Below are 23,431 nucleotides of genomic sequence, written 5' to 3'. Positions count from 1 at the left end.
ACGAAGAGCCGGAGTAATACACACCCCATCTCCGAAGGAAAAACCTTCCATACCAATTTTAATTATCCAACCTCTCTCAGTACCCATCAAACCGCAATAAAAATAACTTTTTGTTTTCATTCAATTTCCTTCTTATTTTTCCACAGTTGTTTGAAAAACTCAGCAACCCGCTATCTTTGTTTTCTTGCTTTTCTACCGGTCTTTTCACGAATTTTTCCATTTAACATTTTTTTTTCTTTTCTTTTTCCATAGTATTTCGCTTTCTCTACCTCTCATCGGTCTTCCACGTTTTTTCTTTCTCTCCCCCTATCCTCTATTTTTCGGTTTTTGCGAGAACGATATAACGGAGCCACTGGTGCCATTCCCTGTTTTCTTTTCCACGAGAGTCAATTGCCTTGGGTCCAATAGCGCGTCGCTCCAACGATCATCCGCGCAGCTTTTTGCTACTCGCCCCGGCTAGCCTAACACTCTTTCCTCTTTCTCTTTCTATCTATAACCAAAGTCCCCTTTCCTCTTTGTGTGTCCGTGGTCAAGGCTGATGGAATGAGCCGGCGGTGGGAGGTGGAGGTACTCCCGGAGGAGCGACGAGAGCAATAACTGGTCAAGCACAAAGGCGTCAAATTAATCGTATTTTTTTTTCTCGATTCTCTGTAACTTCTTTTTTTTCTGGACTGATCACCCTCTCCTCCCCTCCCTCCCGCCCTCCTCTACAACCCCTGCATTAATATATTCAGAGAAATGCAACGTGAATGTGTGCCCGTGCAAATCGCGTGATACTGGGATTTCGTGTCAGGGACCAGTTACCCATGGGCCTAGTCGTGAGCTTTTCAATCTCTGGTGAGTCCAACCCCCATCCCCATCAGCCAAAAGGAGAGATAATGCGGGAGACGAGAGCGTATCAGTCTCGGGTGAATTAAAAATAAAGAAGTTGATGGAAAAAAATTGATGGAGGGACATGCGGTGACGACTGTCCGGATGCAAATGATGGGGTTGACAGGGCTTTCCGGAAGTGATGGGGGAGGTGGGGGTTTAGCGGTATTTAGTAAGGAAGCAGAAATTTTTTGAGACGAAAAATGAAAAAGTTGATGGGACGATGCAGTAGAAATAGTTTCCCCGATGAAAATGGAGGGGATCGGTATTTTTTGGTTTTAAGAAGGGAGACTTTTGGATGGCGAAAAAATTGATAAACATTAGCAATGTCTAGGTCAGACGAGATGTCTCTTGACATATCCCCCTGGGACAATGAACATTTAGTGTTAAATTTGGGTGAACAGTCAGGGAATAATTAAACTTCGATTTCTAGCGCTCAGGGATTTTCTTAGTGATAGAAAAAGTGGAATAATTGAGGTGCATCAGACAAGGCTCTTAAGTATTACCATAATTCACTAACTATTAACGAATCGAGGTGATAGTTAAGAGAGTAGATATGGAGCAACTAAAGGTCCTGAATTAGTAGAGACGACGTCTGGGGAAAAAAAGTGGAACGAAAAAAATTTTCAAGCGTAGAAAAAACCATATTATGCCGGTCATTCAATTTGTATTTTGACCAGATTTTGTTATTGTTATTTTTAATTTTGTCCGCTGTTTATGTGAAGAAAAACTTGGTCGGCGAGACCGGGGTTTCGGTGGGAAGGAACTACACTTGAAACTGAGGCGAATGTGAGAGAGGGATTTGGGTTTGGGGAGGGCTCTTAATTTTAGGCATACCATTCCCGAGGACTAGAATGACCCACAAAAGAGACTGGGAAACGTGCATGCCAACGAATCTAAATCTTAAACGATTCTACTGGCTGCGAATGAAATTTTGCAGAATTATTTTTTTTTATTGTCATGGGACTGTTAATTGTCATTCCAAGATCAGTGACGTTTAGGGAAATAAGAATTGTTATCGATGGGGCAATATTGGCTTGTATTGGGGCAATTTCGCGGCCATATTGGCTGACAACCTGACTAAAAAAAAAAAATCTAAGAGAATTAGAATTAGAAAGAAAAAAAAGTTGAAACAATTCTGACGGTCAACGTTGAGACAACGCGGCAGCTATATTACCTCTCAATAATTTGGAAATGTGAGTACAATCGACCGCGACTGATACATTTCGCATCGTTAATAGAACTTTACATCGTTATTATGAAAAAAAAAAAACGAGTGTTTGCGTTAATAAATTTCGAAAAAGTTTGCAGTATGTCTTGATCGATCTCTCAGTATTCTCATGTTTCCGCGTTTTCCATTTTTACTATTTCATTTGCTACAATTTTTTGTTCTCCCTCAATCCCTTTTTTTTATCGTAGCGAAGTTTGTTGACCTTGCGAGCGCGCGAAACGCCAAGAATACAGCGAAAGAGAGCGTCAGGGGTGGGGGAGAATGGGAAGTAGTGCTGATGTATATAGGAGACGGCGGCGGGTGAGGGCTATGAAACGACGTAGACGACGGGGTTTTAGGCGGGGATTGGGGGTGGCTCGGTGGTGTATGTTGGCTTGGCACGAACCAGGGCGAAACACCACTTTGTCCTTCTCTCTTCTCTTCTCCTTCTTCTTCCTTCTCCTTTTCCTCCTCCTCCTCTACTTCTTCTGCGTCTTCGGGCTTATTCGCGTCCTCTTTTTTCGGACGGCGAGGAGGAGGACGGAGTAATGGCAGACTGGGCTGGGTACGTGGGGGTTGGTACCCATATACTTGTGACGGTGAGAGTGGGATGAATCGTACCAGGGCGACGAACCTTCGCGAGAGACCGAGAGCGCGAAAACGCGACGCGCATCGACCGAATTACACGAACTGTTTTTTTTTTTCAATATTATTTTTCGCACATGTGTTTTGGGGAGTTTATTCGCATCGGGCGAATTAAACGGCGAATTTCAAACTGTCCTGGACTTTTGGAATAGAGACTCTGCATCTGAACTTTGATCCGCACTTTCGCTTTTGGGGGGTCTAGTGAATTGTTTATGACATGTAGGAAATACAAGAAAAGAATATGAATTTATGATGATATCGCATAGTTGCTGGACAACTAGGATGGAAATAATTTGTTTAATTGATGATTGGGTGACAAACAAAGTCATTGATGTTCAGATTTTTTCCAGGAATTAATTCCATGTTAAATTAAATGAGAATTATTTTTCCATCCATTACCGATATAAACAATTCAACAACTTAATTTCCGAAATTCAAAAAAATTCTGTCTTTAATCTTCAATTTATTCTACAATTTCCCCAACCAAGTGGACCTCACAATTATAATTCCCCTCGATACCCCCTCTCAACCGATGCTTTAGCCCCATAACCACATAAATTCCCTGTGAATCCTCAAAAAACTCGAAAATTTCGAAATTTATAAAAAGCACTTGCCCACCAGGACTCCTGCCACTCCATTCCTCTCTCCCCCTAAATAAAACACCCCAATAAAAATACCATAATGCCACCAATATAACATTACTTTTCACACCCAAATCAAATCCCCGAGGATACGATTTTTCATTTCAACATTGAAAAAAATTTTCTAACTGTATTTTTTTACAATCCGTTTTATTCGCTTTACATGCCCCTAGAATTGATACGATTTCAACATACCATTTTATCCATTTCATTCCGGCAATTATTCATCGTCCAAAAACATGATTATTGAATCGTTCACGGAGTATTCTAGTTTTAAAAACTGGGTTCATCTCTCTGAATGATTTTTTTTTTAACCAGTGATTCAGGGGTGGTCTGCGCGGTGGAGTGCGGGGGGTTGGGGTGGGGGAGGGGGTGTAGGGGCTCAAAAGGCAATGTTTGACTGATCGAAAAATGAAATTTCCAACCACACATCAGAGGAAATGGAGAGAAGCACCAGTGGAATATAGTGAGGAAGTGAGACAGATGATCAGGTCACCGCACCGTCATCACTCGATCCACTTTAACCTCGCGCAACAAGTGTCATTTTTGATATTTTCGCAGGCGCAGAGGAGTGATGCGGGGGGTGTCGGGGTGGCGTGGGGTGAGGGGGCAACAGGGGGGGGGGAGGGGGTTGAGAGAGAGAGGGTGAGACTAGCGGGGATTTAACGTTGGCGTTTTATAACACACCAGGTGATGTGTGCTGAGGGTGGATGATGTGAAAAGTGAGATCGAGCACGCGCAAGTGCGCATCGCGCCATCCGTTCATCGTCATTTACACGCGCTTCGGCTTTTAAATACGGCTGGTCGAGCAATGAGCATCAGTGGTCCCTTCCCCACATTTGTCGTTTGTCCCCCAAAAAAAAAGGAAAATAAAAATGGGGGGGGAAAGGTGGGAATTAAAATTGAATCAACAGAGGGATTTAAATGACTTCATCAGACGATTTCTTTGTATCAACCGGTTATCAGGAGTCTCCCCTTCGATAATTACTCGAATGATAAATCGAGTAATTGGGTCACATCGTCAGTGCATTTACCCGCGGATGGTTGACGATGGCACAATGGGTCTATTAATGTCATTGAATTATCGTAAAGAGTCAATGGATGGGCGGTGTGGAGGAGGCGATGCTGTTTAGATGACTATAAAGTTGTAATTTCAACTGTAATTTGTTACTCTTCGATGATTTACGTCAGGGGATATTAGCAGTCGTAATAAAGTGGATTGAAAACTTAGGAAGGATAATAATAAATTATTCAATCTTATTCAGGGTTAGTATTGGTTGTTATTGTTATTTTTTTTAATTTTTTGGGAGGCATTTGAGTTCAATGAAATAACATTTATTTGGAATGAACTAGAGAAAATTTTCTTGCATCATTTATTTTCAAATTGTATGGAGTTAATTTTAAACAAATTATCACTGAAGATGAATTGTTCAATTATCTTGATACTTCCAAATGAATTATTATTAACAATTTTAAATTATCAAGTGACGACGAGCTCAATCGAAATATTTTATTCATGCCAGCGGCCACTTGGGTTTTACTACTGATTTTGATCTTGACAATTACATTTCGGACTAATCTTTCATTTAAAAAACCGTATTTTTTCGGAGACATTCTCGACTCATTCACAATTCTCATAAATAATACGAGAAGATCACAAGATTTTTTAGTTCACTTTTTTTTTTATTTACGCTTTTCGTTACTCCCAACGAATTTCTCCAGTTGAAAATTTTCCAGCCGTGCGAATTACCACCGGAGATGTGTGAAAATGAAAATAAAAATGAGAGTCAAAAAAAAAATGTGGCTACACATATATGAAAGAATTCAGCATGTTCAGCGATGCGAAAAGCCCGGTATATGAAGAGCAGAGAGGGTCTGGAAATGTGGCGGGCGCAGATCTGCGGGATGCAAGAGGGAACGGTCCGGCAAACGAGTCCGCGTGCGATGCACATTCGTTCGCGCTGCGCTGCTCGTTAGATATAAATACGTCGCGACAGAGGGCAAGGAACCACGCCTGTCCGCAACGAGCTCCATGTCTCAGTCGTATTCCCGCTGCCCCGCACCACCCGGGACTCTTCATGTTGCGTGTATGTATACATAAATACATAAGCCGTACGAGTCGCATTGTAAGTAGATACAGACCGAGTCAGACCAGATTTTCAAACGCTAATACGTCGATGGGAATATGCGACCTGAGCATTTCTTCATTTCGTCAGGGCTTTTCCGTACAAAGGAAATTGCTTTGGAATACATGCCGGACATCTTTGGGAGAATATTCCAAAAATTAGTTTTCAAACACGTGGATTTTGGAGGGGTGAATTGGTCTTCAGATGAAAACATTCCAGAGACAGCTTTAGAAGCTCCCGGGAAGATATCGCTTGAGAAGATCTTCGGAAGACAATTTTTTATTTTATAATCTTCAGAAGAGAAAATCTGTCAGCTTTAGAAGCTGTGAGGAGGGCGTGGGATCTTCAGGAGACAATTTTGTTCCCGAAATCTTCGGAGGGCATATTTTTGTTTTTTTTTTTAATATTTTCGAAGGATTATTTTTTGAATATCTTCAGATGTTTTTTGTTGAACACGATTTTTTTCAACAATGTGAAGTTTGCGTCTAACAGTTTAATTCCCACTATCATCAGCGCTATATGCAAATTAACGTACGAGAGAAAATTGTTGTCTCCTCGGCCCTCAGCCGAATCTACGATGTCATTTCTCTTGGGGACTTGGCGACTCCGGCCAAATATTGCATTCGGGGGGATAAATATAGAAAAGACAACTTCTTGTCTCAACTTCGTACATCTCTTTCCTCGCGCTCTGTAATACATTGTAAGACGAAGCTCACTCGTGATAAAAGTCATTGCACTTACATTTAAATTCTGAATGAATCCATCATACCATATCTTTCCTATAAATTACAATTAAAATAAACATTCCGACATTTTTATTTTCATTCCCCTGCAATAAAGAGAGATAAATATTAAGAAGTGAGAATAAGGAAAATGAGAATGAGTTTTCGGAAAACTCCCAACGATCTGAAAATGCAAACTAACAACAACAAAAGAATTGTCAAAGTTCGGTAAAATTAGTGTCGCACAGATCGCAAAGAAAAACCCCCCCTCCTTCGTCTACAGAACTGCAAAACTACTTCGCCGAAGAAAAGCCCACAGTACTTGGACATCTGTAAGTAGACCAATTTCTCGTCCCCCACCGATCTCACAATTCCAAGTACAAGTGCTTCAAACTCCTCAAAAGTACCTCAGCCATCGTATCCCAATAGAACAACAAATCCACCCTTAGCTCTTGAGCCACAACTTTCATCCCCAAAACCACTATTTTCCATTTCTCATTTATTTTTTCTACCTCTCCCATGTTACTTTTCCAGGCGTCGCCGTTCGACGAACCAGTTGCCCGGTCCAGCGAATTGAACGCGAAAAAAAAAAAAAAAGATGGTGGACCATTGGGTGACGCGGAGTGAGAGGCGAGGTAAAGCAAAAAAATTGGGAGGTAGGAAAAAAAACGAGAGAGAAAAGAAAAAAAAAATGTAAAGCCGCGGACGGGACTCGAGCGCATAGTCCAGGCAGGTCTGGATAAAGGTTTGGGGGGAAAGGGGGAGGGGGGTGGGATAGAGAAGGGGGAGGGGGCTTAGTCGCGGTGGTGCGAGAGTCTCTCGCGCTCACGGATACGACGGCGGGGGGGGGGGGAGGGGGTAGTGACGGTGGAGAAAAAGAGTGAAGAGAGAGGGGGGTAGGGAGGGGGAGGGGGTGAGGCAGAAGGGTTTCCAATGAGCGGCCATTTATCTCCCGGGGCATCCGCCGACGTTTTTCTTCGCTAGTGTATCGATTTTAGGTTTAGGCCATTACACCCTGGGTTGCAGGCGTCCATCCTATCAGTGCCCAGCACTTGCAGCTGCGCTGTGAAAAATTTTCTACAAAAAATAACTGGTACAAAAGGAGAAGAAAAAACAACGAGCGATTTGCAAGAGGTTGTCTTGAATTTTTGGCTGGATATTTTTTTTTTTTTCTTTGTAGGGGTTGTTGGTAGAGATGTGAAGGGTGGAAGGTTAGGGGGATGTGACACGGATGCTGATGATGTGATGAATGAAATTTATGAAGTTGTTTTTTTGTAACAAAAGGCTGGTGAAAGAGAGAAAAAAAATTTGCAAAAGTTTCAAAGAAAGTTTGATTTTTTTTTCCTGAGTCGTTGGAAGAGTTTTGATGTTATGGGGTGCATTAACATTTGTAAAATTAAGTTTAGGATGAATAATTGGTGCAGAGGAGAATATGGATGCGATTTGCAGGAGATTATCTTGAATTTTTGATTGAATTTTTTTTTGCTGGCGGTCGTTGGGAGGAATCAGAGGAGGAGAAGATTTGGGGGATGTTATGAGGATGCTGGTGATGGGGGAGTGAAATTCATAAAGTTAAATTTCCTTCTGGCCAAATGCTATAAATTGTAGCATAGAAGTTTGTAATTCAGGGCAGTGGTAGAGGTTGAAAACTCATCGTTGTATCGTATCAACGGTTGGGGTATAGCGGCACTATAACACCGTAGAAACGGCCAGTTGAGCCTCTCACTTTGCTCACGACCTCACTTAGATTTTACTCCCCCTCTTTCTCTTGTTGGCCGAGGTCTAGGCGACACTTTGCCGCCGCGTTCCCCCAAGTTCATTCGCCAATAACTTGTCAAGGTTATTGGCGCCTTTTATACGACTAAACATAATGTTACGGGCGGGGGAGGGAGGGGTATTTCGGTGTGAAAGAATTCTTGTAAAGTTGATTAATCCGGCAATTAATGGGATTTCAATGGAGCAATGCCACGGGAGAAATTGCGGCAATTATTCAGTGATTTCTGCACGTCTTAAGACGTTCTAAAAGACGTCTTTTCTTCCCTCATACAATATTTTTAACGCTTCCAAAGGGGAGTGCAACCCTGCAAAGGACCAAAGAATCCTTCCAATCATTCTTTATCTCGACGCGTGCGTAAAATGTCATTTTCCGACCGAATAATGAAATAATTTTTTCGACAAACGTTACGTTACGTTCTGCAGATAATTCCACTAAAAAAATAATCATCGCAACAGTAACGAAAAATGACATTTCCGCACTCGTACAAAAAAGCCCTATTTTACCCGAAATAACCCGAAAAAAGGTTCACCATCGTCAAAACCAAACGTTCCATCAGAATGCAGCTACAACCAGGGTGAAATTGAATATCCAAAAGTGCATCCCCCCCACTGGTGTGCAAGAGGGTGATAGAGTCATCGAAAAAAAAAAAGAAAAAAAAAGTCATATCCACCTTGCCGCAAGGTCGCAGCAAAACAGCGCCATTCACGCAATGTGTATACACTGGGCTTGCTGTACAACAGTATATTCTCAGTGATCTCAGGGGCCTTGATGCGAGCGAGAAAGAGAGAGGGAGCGAAGTGGACGGATAAACCGGCGATAGAGTGAAATAAACTCATGGCACAAAGTACACCGACAACCGAGACAGAGTGGCCCTCTTATGTGCTTGACATAGCTACTCGTGCGTGTGGGGGAGAATCTATCAGTGTATTGGCACGAGTGCTGATGAGAATGATTCGTGAACGTACTTGAACGTGCGCGCACAGTGTGGCAGCGTGCGTTTTACACTGTTTTACCGTGGATAGGAGTGAATGTGTTGGAAGTTGTCCGAGGGAAACTGGCGGGAAACATTGGTGAGCAACCTTCCTTGATCCTTTTGCCTCGGGCAGGGGGGGGGGGAGGAGGAGGGTGCGATGAGAAAGGGGAGGGGGGTGGAGGACGAGGGAGGGAAAAAGATGAAGTAGTTTTGTGCCTAACCTTCCCCAAGTCGTGGAATTAAATCTCATAAATTTTATCAACTTGATTCCATAAACTTCGAATCACAAACGACAATTCTAACCGGACTCATTGACCAAAAATAAAAAAATGCCAAAGTACTTTGAAAATTGTAGATAAAAATCTTTTGATGTGCGACATCACTTTGATACACAATGTTAAAAGCCTTGCCCTCACCGAGGAGACAGTGCAATAAGTTTTTCGACGGGGCCATCGGGGTTACGAACGATTACAGGTACGTTATTTTACCTATCCACCCCCCCCTCCCCCTCTTCCACCATTTTTCTCCCTTTCTACTCTTTTATCTCTCTTTTTTTTTATACGAGTGATATTGATTTGGGAGAGGCTTCGTACTCGTGGCACGAGCGTACCATGTGACTACCTCCGTAGAGGTATAGAATCGGGCCGCATAGTGAAAAAAGCCCCCAGTGTAAGACAGAGAGGGCAAGATATAACTGGCGATGCATCAGCGCAGAGCGCATTGAGAGAGAGGGGGTGGCGGGGGGGATCAGCGTCGTTGGGAAATCCCTCCCCGTGCCTCTCTTTCTCGTCCGCGTGTCGTTGCAAAAATTCCCTCCTCACTCGCACCCTCGCCCGCGAGACAGAGAGAGAGAGTGAGAGAGAGGGCGAGGGAGTGCGAGACTGATTGGGAGAGTGGCGCACCGCTCTCTCCTCGACTGCTTCAGGCCACTTCGCCTCCCGCGTCTCCTCGCAATGCGCTGTGGGTCCTTTTGCGACTCACACATCCCCTCCTCCCCCCTTCCCATGGCCACCTCATCCCCTTGAAAAAAAATTTCGCCGCTCTCCCCCGTCAGCCCTTGCCGACGATGCGGTGGTGGCATCGAATCCCTTCCATCGGTCCAACGAACATAACTCGACTTGCCTCTCCTCCTCGCTCTATTCGTTGATTCCCTCCTCTTTTCCACTTTTTTTTACCAGCATTTCTTTCCCCTTCATCCCACCTACTATCGAACCTCTTTCTCCATCGTTGAGCGACTGGACGAGCCGCGCGGCGGAGGGAGGCACTGTGAGTGAGGAGGGATGAAGAGGGGGGGGGGGTCAGGAGGGGGTTCAGGCCCTAGACCCGCGACGCATCGCCCGAGCCCTCTCGCACTTGTACAAAGTCCCTCATTTCTTCTTTGAGATTTTTTTTTTCTCCATCAAACTCCTGTACTCACTCGCACTCGCGCTTTAACTCTCTCCCCCCTCCCTCCCCCTCGCCCTTGCATAAATGTACTCGGAATGGCGGCTGAAGGCAGGCAGCAGCCAGTACCACTGGGCAAAAGCATCGACGAGACGAGACGGTTGCAGTAGCGTCGATAACGCTACGGGGCCACAGTGAAAACCAAAGGCAGAAACACGAATCTCGCGTATTGCCTTGTACCCGCGTCGCGCCATATCCCCTAGACCCTCTCTCGACCCCTCCTCACCCCACCCCCTTCCAACCAACTGCCCTCCCCGATCCTCTCCGCCGCTGATCGGTCGCCCAACCCCTTCCCGCGATTCAGTTTCCCCCACTCTGGGGGCGCAAATGCCGGCGACGGAAGTGCGGCAACGCCGCCCCGTCGAGCGTCTCGGTCTTGGCAAGTTACTCGGGGGGCCAGCCGAGTCTACCGAGTTTGTCTACCGGCGCGGATACCCAAAAGACCTGGAGAAATAGTCGCGAAGTTTGTTTGATATTAAAAAAAAACACACACACACACGCAACGCGCGCGGCATGCCGTGTCAACGTATTTAGTGGGTATAATAGTAAAATTGTTTTGAACTCTGTGGAGTATAGTATTTTTGAATTTTGACTATTTGAAAATTTGAATGAATAGTTGAAACGGTGATAAAAAACCGTTGCCGTCGTTGGCCGACGTCGTACGTCGGTAACCAACGTCGTCTTTATACTCTCCCGCCTGCCACCTTCGTTCCTCCGTACAACCTCCCCCCTGTTCCCCCCCTTTCGGCCCCCCCCATCCCCCCACAACCCCCCTCCACCACCTTTTAAAAACACCCGTCCGTCTTTTGAGGAATAAACCGCGCGCGCGTGAGACGTGTGAACACGCAAGTGTATATTCAAACGATTTATCAATGGTTTTTTTAATATTTGAACAGTTAAGTTCAGTGGGTGCGACGAATTGAATATTAATGATTATCGGTGGTGAAGGAACAACGTGCTATCGACAATTGAACGCATTGTTTAATGTCTGTTTGTGTTCAGTTATTGAATACAACTTCGTTATCATCAATAAATAGTCAAAATAACGGCGTAAATGGCGCTCTCCGCACAGAATCAGTCAACGTCGTACGTCAACCTGTATTATTCTATTGTGCAGCGCGCTGCGACACGCTATTTTAAGGAATATTACAATTCCGGTGAGTATATTAATGTAAACAATGCGGAAATCAGTTAAACTATTCAATTCGCCTCGACACTCGTCGAGGTTTTCAGCCAATTACGCAAAATTCGCGGGAGATACCGAAATTTTCGTAATTACGTTTATGCAGCTCTATATTCACTGCGCATAAAAGATGTTGGCAAAAATTCTCGTATCACCCCCGAAGGGCAAAACCTTTGCTGAAAACCGCGAGAACAAAATCGAGGGCTTGGTAGACCAAATGCATTGGCAATTGCTGGTTCATCACGCGTGCGAGAAAGTGACTTTTTAGGCGCTCCAAGTGGAAAGTCTCGTTCTCGGTCATTGGAATGAAATAATCTTTTATAGAGTTGAGAAAAGTAAGTTTACAACATCAGTCGAATACTAAAGGTACAATGCAGCGAGGAAAATTCAGTTTCCGCACTCGTTACAAAATAGACACTCTTGCCCATGCATTTGGTGAATCGGCCCTTTCACGGATCCTAAAAAAAAAGAAACAACAGTCAAGCCAGTTGTCGTGATCACTCGTGACTTGAGTATACGCGCGTAAGCTAATTCGAATTGTCCCGCCAAGTGAATCGCTCCCCCGTCGTTTTGGCCCAAGCACGCCACCTCGCCGATTCCCCGCTGATCTCGGCGAACGATAGGCCCGCCTTATTGCCACCGATGGGGAACGTTAGTAACGCGTGCCACTCTTAGTGTTTCACGAAAAAAAACCCGATAATCGGTGGTGAAATATCGCACTGAGAATTCTCACTGTCTCGCACTCGGACCGTCGCAAATTCATTCCAATAACAAATGAAAAACAAGTGACAATAGTTCGGCAAATGACTGATAAGTGGTGAATGAGACTCAGCGAATTGTCCAAATAATGAGGTGTACATGTACTTGGGCTTTTATGCGTGTTTGTGGTGTAGACACGCACGTGGCCATGGCGTTTCGCACAATCGAACGGGCGTCAGTGCAACAAGACTAAAGGGTTTTTTTTTCTCTCTCTCTCTCTCTCTCTCTCTCTCACTCTCTCCTCTCACTCTCCTTTCGGCAAATTTTTTTTTCGGGTGCATCGCGTGATGCTCGCGATCAACCCGACATGGGCACGACCCGACTATCGACTGCTTTGCCAACTGTCGGCTAATCATCCGACGGATTAATTTTTCATCGTTAATTATTCTTTTATTTTTTTCGCAACTTCCATTCGGATACCCTGTGACTGTGAGATTGTGGGTCAACGGTCAGTCAAGATCAGGAGCGTACGTACTTTTTTTTTTACTCATTTTTTGTCAACGCGATGCCATTTTTCGGCTTCTCGCGTGTGTGTGTCTGTGATTATTCGTGAATTTTACGTGAAATATTTGACGCTGTGTTTAACGTGCTCATTTGCCAGACTTTTGACCGGCACGTGAGGATGGAACTGTTAACACCGGTTTTTGGATTTCCGATGTGTCCTGTGGTCGACGACAATTGGATTTGACAATGCCAAAAAAATGTACGACTTTCATTCTTTATTTTTTTTTTTATCACTGCCTTCATTTCCGGCTGATTGATTGGCGAGTTCACTGGGAGGGGTGGGGGGGAGGGGAGGGGGCTGATGATACTCGCGTTGTGACGGAGAGAGTTGAACAAAGGGACTCGTTGTGCGAGAGATTTTCGTGCGTCTTCTACAAAAGTTCGCCTTGTTAATTCGCCATGTGGCATCGTTGAATATCGCCTCTAAGTTATATATTTAGATCTGAGATGCGTGATAGAAAGCCAGCGACGGGACCATATGGGAGGGGGAGGGGGTCGCATAAACGGGTGAGGGGTCCGGGGGGAGGGGCGAGTGAGGACGGGGAGACGAAGAAAAATGATTACGTTCGTTGAACTTTGTCGCTGGTACTTGCATCCCTGGGTTTGTAATTTTTCATCTATCGGGTGCGAAGCTGGATTGACGGATGATTAATTCTTCAATGGTGGGGGGAGGGGCGCGGGGTGGCGGGTATTCCGTACAATACGGCTTCATTCGAAATTAAATATTTCCGAAATAATGGCGGAATTTGCGATTTGATGAACACTGCTGGAAATGGCAATAATGGAATTGCAACTGAGTTTTTTTTTTGTAATTTTCTATTCATCAGAGGATACCGTGAACAGATGGCGTGGGGGGGGGTGGACGTGGGGGCTGGAGGGGCCGAGCCCCTCCACCCACACTTGTTCAGCCAGCGGAGAGTTGTGTTTCAATTTCAGGTCATATTGTGGAAAATATGTGATTTGTAATAGTTATTGGTGTTGGGGGGAGACGAGGATTCATAGTTTTTATTTGAATTGAACAGTTTGATTTTGAGAGACTTTAGGATGTGTTCAGGTTTGAAGGGAGGGGGAGGGAGAGGGAGGTGGCAGTTTTTGTAGAGCAACTGCGGAGCTGAGGGACCGGCGGAGCTTCGGTGATGAGCTTTTTAGGGGAATGTATTGAGGGATATGCAGAAGGGTTTGAGGATCTTTCGAGGTTCTGAAATATTTTGAAGAATGTAATTATGTTCAATTATCGACTCGTCCCACTGAACTGGTGAATTTGTTGGTCGGAAATGATGGAGACCTTGTATGTACTGACCTGTAAAAAATATTTAAACATTCGCAAACCGTTTGACCTTTTCGCTCCTGAAATGGTATCATTTGTTCGGGAGGTTTTAACAATGGGAAAATCTCTCACCTGTGCTATAATTTCCCGGCAGTTTTTCCGAATTAAGATTCGGAATAACTAATTGGAGATACTTATTTTGGTTGACCTTCTCTCCCTAGCGAAGATGAACTGACCTTTTTGGTGCATTCGAGGGGTAAAAATAAGGGGATGAATTCGTCGATCGGAGAAATGTCAGTGGCCCGTCGGCACCCGCATACCTCTCTCATGAATCCAAGAAGGTGCTCCGCATTAATAATCATGAACTCCCACCGATAAATCAGCGAGACATTATCGCAGAACGATAACCAAAACAAGCTTTTAATGATCCGTACAGACGAGTATTTTGAAAAAAAAAATCGAGCCTATGAATAATTTTCATATTTTACAAAAGCTCTCCGGCAAATCATGGGTCGCAGTAATCAGTTCACAGCATGTAATTTATTAAGTTAATTGTCAAGTTCTCAAATTTTCTTAATTTTTCTTCATTGAAAGTATTGACACAGATAAGTGTCTTTAAGTAAGCTGAAAAGATTAACATTCGGTTTGTATTAGCCTTGAAAATCAAATTCATAGATTCAGTAATCAATAATGAAGAACATTTAGATTTTTAGATTAGGAAAATTTATAAATTCATTCAGGACAAATACTTCTGCACACGGGTCATAAAGATACGCTCACGTATCGCTCAATTGACGCCTCCTGGTGAAGACGTCACCCAGGAATGCCAACTTCGAACGGCTAAAATGGTAGAAGATAACCGTAGTCCGAATATTAATGAATAAAGTGCACAGACAAAACTAAAAAGGCCGTATGCGATATATCCCAGAGCTAATTCTCATCTTCTAATCGAATTAATCTCATCCGAAAGTAGTGGATAGATTGGTGTGTTCCGTGTGTATAAATACGTTATCTCTCGGTCCGATTGTCGTCGTCTAATAGATTATAAAATTAACTTGGCGGTTACACTACCGCGTATCTCAACGATTAATACAAGATCTCAATTAACTTCTCAACAATCACGCTCGACTTCACGAAATTCTTTGCCCTCTGCATTACAGATACTGGCGCGCCGTACGTACTGTACAAGGACAATATGGAGAGACCCCAGGGCCAGTGGGCACCGGGGCCGGGTTCTCTCCAAGACGGTGGATTGTACGGGCAACAACAGCCCCAGAATCAGCAGCCACAGGCACCGCAGCCACAGCAGCAGGCGTCCTCCTCATCAGGTAGTCCACAGCAGGCCTGTGGTCCTCCAGTTGAGGGAGGTGAAACGGGCCCACCACCAATGGCATCACCAGTTCCATCGCCCTACCCATCAGGCCCAACAGATCAGCAAGCTCTGACACCCCCCGAGGACGACATAAACACCGGTCAAACAACAGCCCAACAGCAAGCCGCAGCCCAACAACAGGCGGCCCAACAGCAGGCAGCTCAGCAGCAGGCAGCACATCAACAAGTAGCAGCACAACAGCAGCAGCAACAACAACAGCAGCAACAACAACAACAACAGCAGCAGCAGCAACAACAAGCGAGTCAGCAGCAAAGTGGCCAACAGTCACAGCAACAAGCCAGTGGTCAGCAGGATCACTCACCCCAGCAGCAGCTGACACCCCACGAAGTTGAGAGAGGTGACTGTTTTCCTGGTACTGGTGATCTTCAGCAATATCCACAGCACTATTTCAAGGATGCAAGACCACACGCATCCCCTTCAGTGCCACCGCACATGCTGACACCTGGTGGTTTCTCAGCTCTTCATTATTTGAAACAACCCGGTGTTATGTTGACATCACTTGGCCAGGGTGATGGGGGTGCTAGTCTCGAGGCACATCAATACGCAAGCCCCGGTGCTGCCAATATGGCAAATGTACTACCCGATATTGTACAACAAAATGGCAAATCATCTAAAGGTGCTAACAGTGATCTAAGATTATTCAAGTGTTTGACATGTGGTAAAGACTTTAAACAAAAATCAACGTTACTACAACACGAGAGAATTCATACTGACAGCAGGCCTTATGGTTGCCCAGAGTGTGGAAAGAGATTCAGGCAACAGTCACATCTTACACAACATCTACGTATACACGCTAATGAGAAGCCCTTCGCTTGTGTTTACTGCGAACGTACCTTCCGGCAGCGCGCCATCCTCAATCAGCATCTGCGCATCCACTCGGGTGAGAAGCCATACCAATGTCCGGAGTGCGGAAAACACTTCCGTCAGAAGGCGATCCTGAATCAGCACGTCCGCACACACCAAGGCGAGCATTTCTCTCTGCCTCCCGACAATCCCACGAGGGCGAGATACCAATCAGCCACACTGACAACCCTATCCAATCCTATCATCACCCAGATCCAACCCTAGCCTCAGTTCAGAATACGAGTAGCTCACTTTTTACGCTTGGGAGATCAATCCTATTGTCCAGGCTTTTTGTCAAGTGGCTAGAGGCATTTCACGGGCTTTCAGATATCCATTGCTTTCGATAGATTTTTAGGGGAAGTGATAGATTTGTCCCGGGTAGAGAGGGAATGCTTCTTGCAGTGAGAAGAATTTTTAATAAAGTAAATCTATGTATATACATATATATTCCCGGAGAGTATGTTAATGACAACTAAATTGTTTCATAGTTGGTCAGTCTTTTTGGCGAGGGTTTTTTTCTCAGTAAGAATTAGGATGAATATCTCTGAATCCAAGGGAGACGACAACAATCTCTCTATCTCCCTTAGATTTCAAAATTTCGATTTAAAAAATTGGTAGAGTGAATTTAAAAGATTTTCCCACTGCTATCGTTGATTTTTCGTGTCAAAGGGGCCCATTTCCATCGCGCAAGATCTGTAATTACAATTTTGCGGAGCAATTTCGTCGAAAAACGAACCGGACTTGAAACTGATTACATTAATATTCATTTTAGTTCCTCAGAAGGCATATGAAAATTCGGAATTTTAATACATAAAAGGGACAAACAAATCTAAACCTTAGAAAGCCGCTCGGGAGACTTGATTTAGGCGGTACCCAAGGTGCGAGAACATTAAAGATCCGTGGAAAAGTTCACCCGTGAAAAATATTCCAAAGCACGATTCATTTATCCTCTCACTCTCGAAAATCTCCTAATTTGAATTTCCCGGTGACAACGAATTCCACCAGTTTTAACCCTCTGTATATACGCCCTTCCGATCATGAGGTTTTTTTCCTTCTGTCCTTGAGCTTGATATAAGTGACTTGAAAAACTCCAACGACCAGTATACGCTCACCAATAAAACCAATGAGAATTCCAATGCACTATGAAATTTTACGATTTCGCCTACGTTTCGAATGCCGTATGTATTCTCCGGCTGTTGATTTCCTTTTTTCAATACAAAAGCAAAAACGAGCGCAAACAACATCGCCAGGGCTGACCGGCGGAAAATGGACACTGAATTTCTCTTTAAACGTTGACGATTCTCTGAATTTCAAGTGGAATGGGGATTGAATTTATTTATTTATTTTTTTATGCGAAGTTGAGTCCTAAAGCGACACAAGTAAATGGATGGATGAACCAGGGGCTAGGTAGATCGGGAAGAATTCCTCGTGTCCATTGGGTCCCGTCTGCCATTTAGGAAATTTGTAACTAAATAATTTACCTATTAAGCTGCCACCGATTTTTCGAAGTCGATCAGTACCGGTCGGATTGGGACTTTGCATGGGATTTCTTTGGTGTTGGGAATCGAAAATTGCTTGGGGGAATGGGAATGTGCGAGTCCTCGAGTAAAAAATGTGGAATAATATTGAATACATTTTTAAAAAATTATCATTCTGAGAATTCCTCAACGTTTCAGATTTTTCCCATCAATTCTTATAAAAATCGAAAGGAAATAATTTCTTACTGCCTTCCGTACTATTTAATGGCCGGAGTTTTTCAAGACGCTTAAGATAAACGGTTGCAAAATGTGCAGAAAAAAAAATTTCACTCAATGAAAATCACCACCCTACGCCCTTTTAACTCCACAGCGGCGAAAACCCCAAAGCAATAACCAGTATTCCGTAATATGCCTGTTAGCAATACCACTCACCCATATAATTCATCTTCACCATCAGCTTGACTCCCTCGCCGAGGTCGGGCCAACGTATAGCCTCAAGGTCTCGTACTGTAAACAACCACATACTGTAAATATCTGTAAAAAGGATTATAATTCGAGAAATTATAATTACATGGAAAATACCACCCTAAAATCACATGTAACAGCCCACCCTCGTAAGGTTCTGTGCTCGCGCTAATATGGGAAGTGTTTTCTTTACTTTTGTTACTTTTTACCTGAAAAAAAAAATTATTTATTTGTACACACAAACAATAAACAATTTTTTAATATTTTTTTTGTACCACCGTCTGCTGGAGGCACGTGACCCGACGCGCTGATACTGCTTGTGTATTTCACTCTAAAACGAAGGAACTTTAAAAAAAAAAAAAGAACAAGAAGAAAAAAAAACATCTACTAATCACGAATATCACAAAAATAAAACAGATACACAAACTTCCTGACCCAGGCGGTGCGTAATTCCGGTAATGCCTAAAATGTATGATAATTGTCATTGCAGATGTGAGTCCGCATCTGATCTTCAAGAATGGCATGACACCGACCCTATGGCCTCAGGACGTGCCATTTCCCCCTGAGGATGGTAAGGAGGAGGTTGCCTCGACATTCGGTGACAATGATACCCAGTCCGGTGCATTCAGTCCCTCACCCGATGGCAATTCAATTCAATATCCAGCTTATTTCAAGGACCCCAAGGGGGGTAATCACGCGGTTTTTGGTGCTGGTGGTCCAAGCAGTTTTGGTGCACTCCAGTACATCAAACAACAGCAGGGTAGCGGTGGGGGTAGTGGTGGTAATGGTGGTAATGGTGGTAAATCATGTTTACCCGATGTCATACAGCATGGCAGATCAGCGGGTATGCCATTGTACGTTCGCTGTCCAATATGCCAAAAGGAATTCAAACAGAAGAGTACACTGTTGCAGCACGGCTGCATACACATAGAGTCACGTCCTTATCCATGTCCAGAGTGTGGCAAAAGATTTCGTCAACAATCACACTTGACCCAACATTTGCGCATACATACGAATGAAAAACCATACGGTTGTGTTTACTGTGGACGTAATTTTAGACAGAGGACCATACTTAATCAACATTTGCGTATACATACCGGTGAAAAGCCTTACAAGTGTCAACAGTGTGGTAAAGATTTTAGGCAAAAAGCAATACTCGATCAGCATACGCGTACACATCAGGGTGATAGACCATTTTGCTGTCCAATGCCCAATTGCCGTAGGCGCTTTGCCACTGAGCCAGAAGTTAAAAAACATATTGATAATCATATGAATCCACATGCCAGCAAAGTCAGGAGAAATTCAAGTAGCGATGTCAAGACAACAGCATCAACTGCTATTGGGCCTGTACCTGTGCCAAGGGGTCTTACACCCACTGTTGTTAAACCTGAACTTTATTTTCCCCAGTGTTATGCACCGGCATTCAATCATCAACCACCAGTATCATCGTCACAATTTCCCGGTCAGACAAATGGTGTTACGGTTACGGGGGAATTTAAAACACCATCGGCATTACCACCCCAGTGACTAACCGTCCATCCTGCCGCCTATTAGCAAGCAGGAATACCGCTCAAGTTTCAGCGTTGCTTTGGTAATAATGCCATCGGTACTGGGGGAAATTCTGCCCACATGTGCCAGCCACTCCAGCAACATTACCCGTGACATGGACTTTTTTTTTCTGCATTTATACGGCATTTTGGTTATCGTTGGGGGGTGGGGAGGGAGGGGAGGTACATTATTTTGGAAGTTCGTATCATTGTTGGTGGTCATTTTTACGCTGTTTCGCGATATTTCGCCGGCGACGCGGATCGACTGGGAAGGTTTTACTTGACTGATACACGGAGGGAAGTATTCCGCAACAATTGCGAAGCTCATGGTCATTTACGGATTGCAAAAGTGGGTGGGTAAATGGAAGGGTTGACATCGGAGTTTTTCAGTGGAAATTCAGGTCAAAATTTTAATATTGATCTCTGGGGATTTTCCGGGTGATATAAGTTTTCAATTGTTGGGAAATACTTGAAATTCACGGCAACTTGCGAGACGTTTTTCGTCGCTGACGGATTAACGTTTTTGAATTCTCGATTTATGGGAAATGCTTATGAATTTTCAAGATAAATGGACGGAGAGAAATTTTTTCGACATCGGAAATTTTATTGGGGAGAATGGAATTTTTTTCCATATCTGTAGAAATTTTATTTTAACCTGACTTGAATTTTTTATATCCGGTGAATTGGGACTTTTTTCAGCCCTCGTACTAGAATTATTCGAAAAAATTCCTCTTCGTTCGATAAAGTTGAGAACATTTTCCCTTTATGGTGGAAAATATTCAATAAAAAATACGTAATTTAAGTTGTTCCTTAATCCCAACGTAAATGGAAAAATTTACGTGATTTTTAGAGTCAATACAGATAAAAATTAGGAAAAGCCTGAAAGAAAAATTTTGAAAAATTACCCGTGGGGCATCGTAATTTTGCTCAAATGATACATTAACTCCTATTGAATATTTATTTCTCTCCGATATTTCACTCCGCAATTACGTATGGGACGTAGTTTTTATTGAATATTTATCTTCGTGAAAGAAGATTGAGAATTCAGGCGATTCTTGGGCCGAAATTTCAAGAAATTTCTGATCGTTTTCACTACCGATTTGAGTATCAGTCAATGTTACAACCATTCGCGCTTCCCTAATATTCTTTTTCGTAAGGGAGAGCTGTTGCCTCGTCGAAGGGGGCGATTAATTTCGAAATGGTTTTACCTGTATACTAATTTTTTCAAAACGCGTTTCTTTCTCTATATAAAGATATATTATATATAATAACGGGTTGAAAATGTTCGATTTCGACCAGACTGAAACGATTGTGATACAATATTTAACTTGCCTATGTTTAAAAGAGCAAAAAATTCGAGAAACTAAAAAATAATTGGAGAAAAAAAAAAGAAAATTTTAAAATTGAGTCAAGTTGAGTATGTGAAGAAATCATGTGCAAGAGGATGATGAAGATGCCGATGAGGACGTCTGTAAATAATGTAAAACGCGAATATAAAATTAAATCACTGAGAGTCAGAAGAGAGAGAACAATACAAAGGATAAATAACAAAAACGTTGCGGGATATGTGGATGCGAGAGTGGTAGAAAGAAAAAAAAGTTGGAAAAAGCAAAAAAATGGCCGCGAGTGTGTGCGAATGAGGGGGGGGGGGGGCGATAGGCAAACGAAAAAAGGGGGAAATGTCGAAAAAAAAAACAAAAAAAAATGAAGTAACGAGACGGACGGACACCCACTGTGCTACGAAGATTAAAATGAAAGAAAAAAAATAGTACGAAACGTCACAGCATATTTGACGATGATACGATGTACGAAGAAAGGTATGATTCTTGTATACTATTAATAATATTTGAATGTATATTTATACAACAGGTAATTCCAATCTATACGATATTTTGATTGGTTTGTTTTTTTTAATGAATCAGATTGGTGCTGATAAACAAGTAGGTAAGGGATAAAAGATTAGATGAAACAATACGATTAAAACATGAAATGAGGAGGGAACGTGGAAGAAGGCTGAGAACAATGTAGTGTAGTAGGGGCTGTAAGTTTAATAGTTTATAGTTGATGGCGTGGCTCAAATCGAGGACCCTTGCTGATTCGCTCATCAGATTTATATATTATCATTCGTACATTTCGTGGCAATACTTAAAAAAAAAATCATTGGAGCTCGAGGATTACGTCTGCTGGATAATGAAAGAAATTTAAGAGATACATAAAAACAAAAATTTTACGTACTAGATATAGTCTTTTAAATTTCTATATTAAGCCGTGTGATCTCTCTAATTATTGTGTAAATTACATTATTGATCTATCTAGTAGATGATGTAAGTACGTTGAAAAAAAAAATTAATGATGTATTAGGGTCATTCTATATAGTCTTATTATTTAGGGATGATGTGGGAGGAGGAGGGAGGGGGGGGTGGGAGATATTGTGCGGCCATATTCGTTGTGGCCTGTTCGTAGTGCCTCGGAATTGCTGCTCGCGGCAGTGATTTGATCATATTTTAGGAATGGTATATTATAATGAAAATGAAAAAAAAAACTGCAATTATTAGTATCGGTATCTGTCGTAAGATAATTGATAACAAAAAGTACTAGGAAATGTGAAAAACGTGTCTGCGCACGCTAAACAAAATTTAATATTTCATTCATTAAATTATTATTATCGTTCTATTATACAAATATATATCATTATTATTATCGTCATATTATATATGCCAAGGGCCAAAAAAACAGAGTGCGTCAAAGTGCTTTGACGATGTGATCGTGGCAATTGGTGAAGATTTACTAAATTTGTTTAATTCGAGTTTTTTTTTCTAAAAATATTAATAAACGTATTTTTTTTTGTTTTGCATTTGGCTTTATTATTTCCATTTTCAATTGGATTTGGATGAAGGGGGGGGGGGAAGGGTGATTATCTGTGCTGGGACACGGAACGTGTAAAATCTCTGATATATACGAGCTCGAACAAAATACTGAAATACGTAAAAATGGGGACAAATTTTTAAATGAAGATAACTTATGATAAATGATTCAACAGATTTTAATATTAAAAAAAATGTAAAAACGCGTCGTGTTGGTAATAACGAGTGTTTTTAATGTAATATTTTCTTCGTGGTGTAAAATGTCCTTTCAACTCCCTCATTCACTATAATTTTCACTCCGAATTTTTTTTTTAAAGACGAGAGTTGTAAACCGGTGATGAAAGACTCGTAAATAAAATTCGCAATTGTTGGAGAATGCAACAGGGGCTGATGCGGTTATTTTCCGCGAACTGATACACAAATGAGCCTTTTAACACACTGAATTAACCGGCAATACTGTTAATGAATAATCCATCAACATTAGATGTAATAGAATTTGTTTCTTGTTGTTGTTACGTTATTATTCTTTCACCAGAAACATCAAAGAAATAGTATTTTATTCCGCGATTTAACGAGTCACTGCGTACAGATGCTACAATGCCACGTTGAACATTTTTACATACCCATATGTATACATGAATTTATATATTAAATATAGAGATAGATATATATTTCATTCGATGCAATAATGCCATTACCTTGTTTTGCAACTCGAGTGATA

General features: G+C 42.6%; 1 protein-coding gene across 6 annotated transcripts; it reads left to right on the top strand.

The window, feature by feature from the left end:
• Positions 1-8,904: 8,904 nt before the first annotated feature.
• Positions 8,905-22,700, top strand: LOC135162295 (zinc finger protein 768-like). Of its 6 annotated transcripts, XM_064120585.1 has the most exons (4): positions 11,648-12,816; positions 12,951-13,052; positions 15,281-16,477; positions 18,790-22,700. In XM_064120585.1, exons 2-4 carry the CDS (start codon positions 13,040-13,042, stop codon positions 19,824-19,826), a joined length of 2,247 nt encoding a protein of 748 aa, XP_063976655.1. In that variant the 5' UTR covers positions 11,648-12,816; positions 12,951-13,039; the 3' UTR covers positions 19,827-22,700. The 6 variants fall into 6 exon arrangements, with proteins under 6 accessions (XP_063976658.1, XP_063976654.1, XP_063976653.1 ...); XM_064120588.1 differs by lacking the exons at positions 11,648-12,816; positions 12,951-13,052 and adding an exon at positions 8,905-9,061; XM_064120584.1 differs by lacking the exons at positions 11,648-12,816; positions 12,951-13,052 and adding an exon at positions 10,800-11,564 and having other exon boundaries at positions 15,281-16,393.
• Positions 22,701-23,431: the final 731 nt, after the last annotated feature.

Source organism: Diachasmimorpha longicaudata, chromosome 5 (assembly GCF_034640455.1).
Source record: "Diachasmimorpha longicaudata isolate KC_UGA_2023 chromosome 5, iyDiaLong2, whole genome shotgun sequence".
NCBI lineage: Eukaryota > Metazoa > Arthropoda > Insecta > Hymenoptera > Braconidae > Diachasmimorpha > Diachasmimorpha longicaudata.
This window is presented reverse-complemented; position numbering and strand designations above follow the sequence as displayed.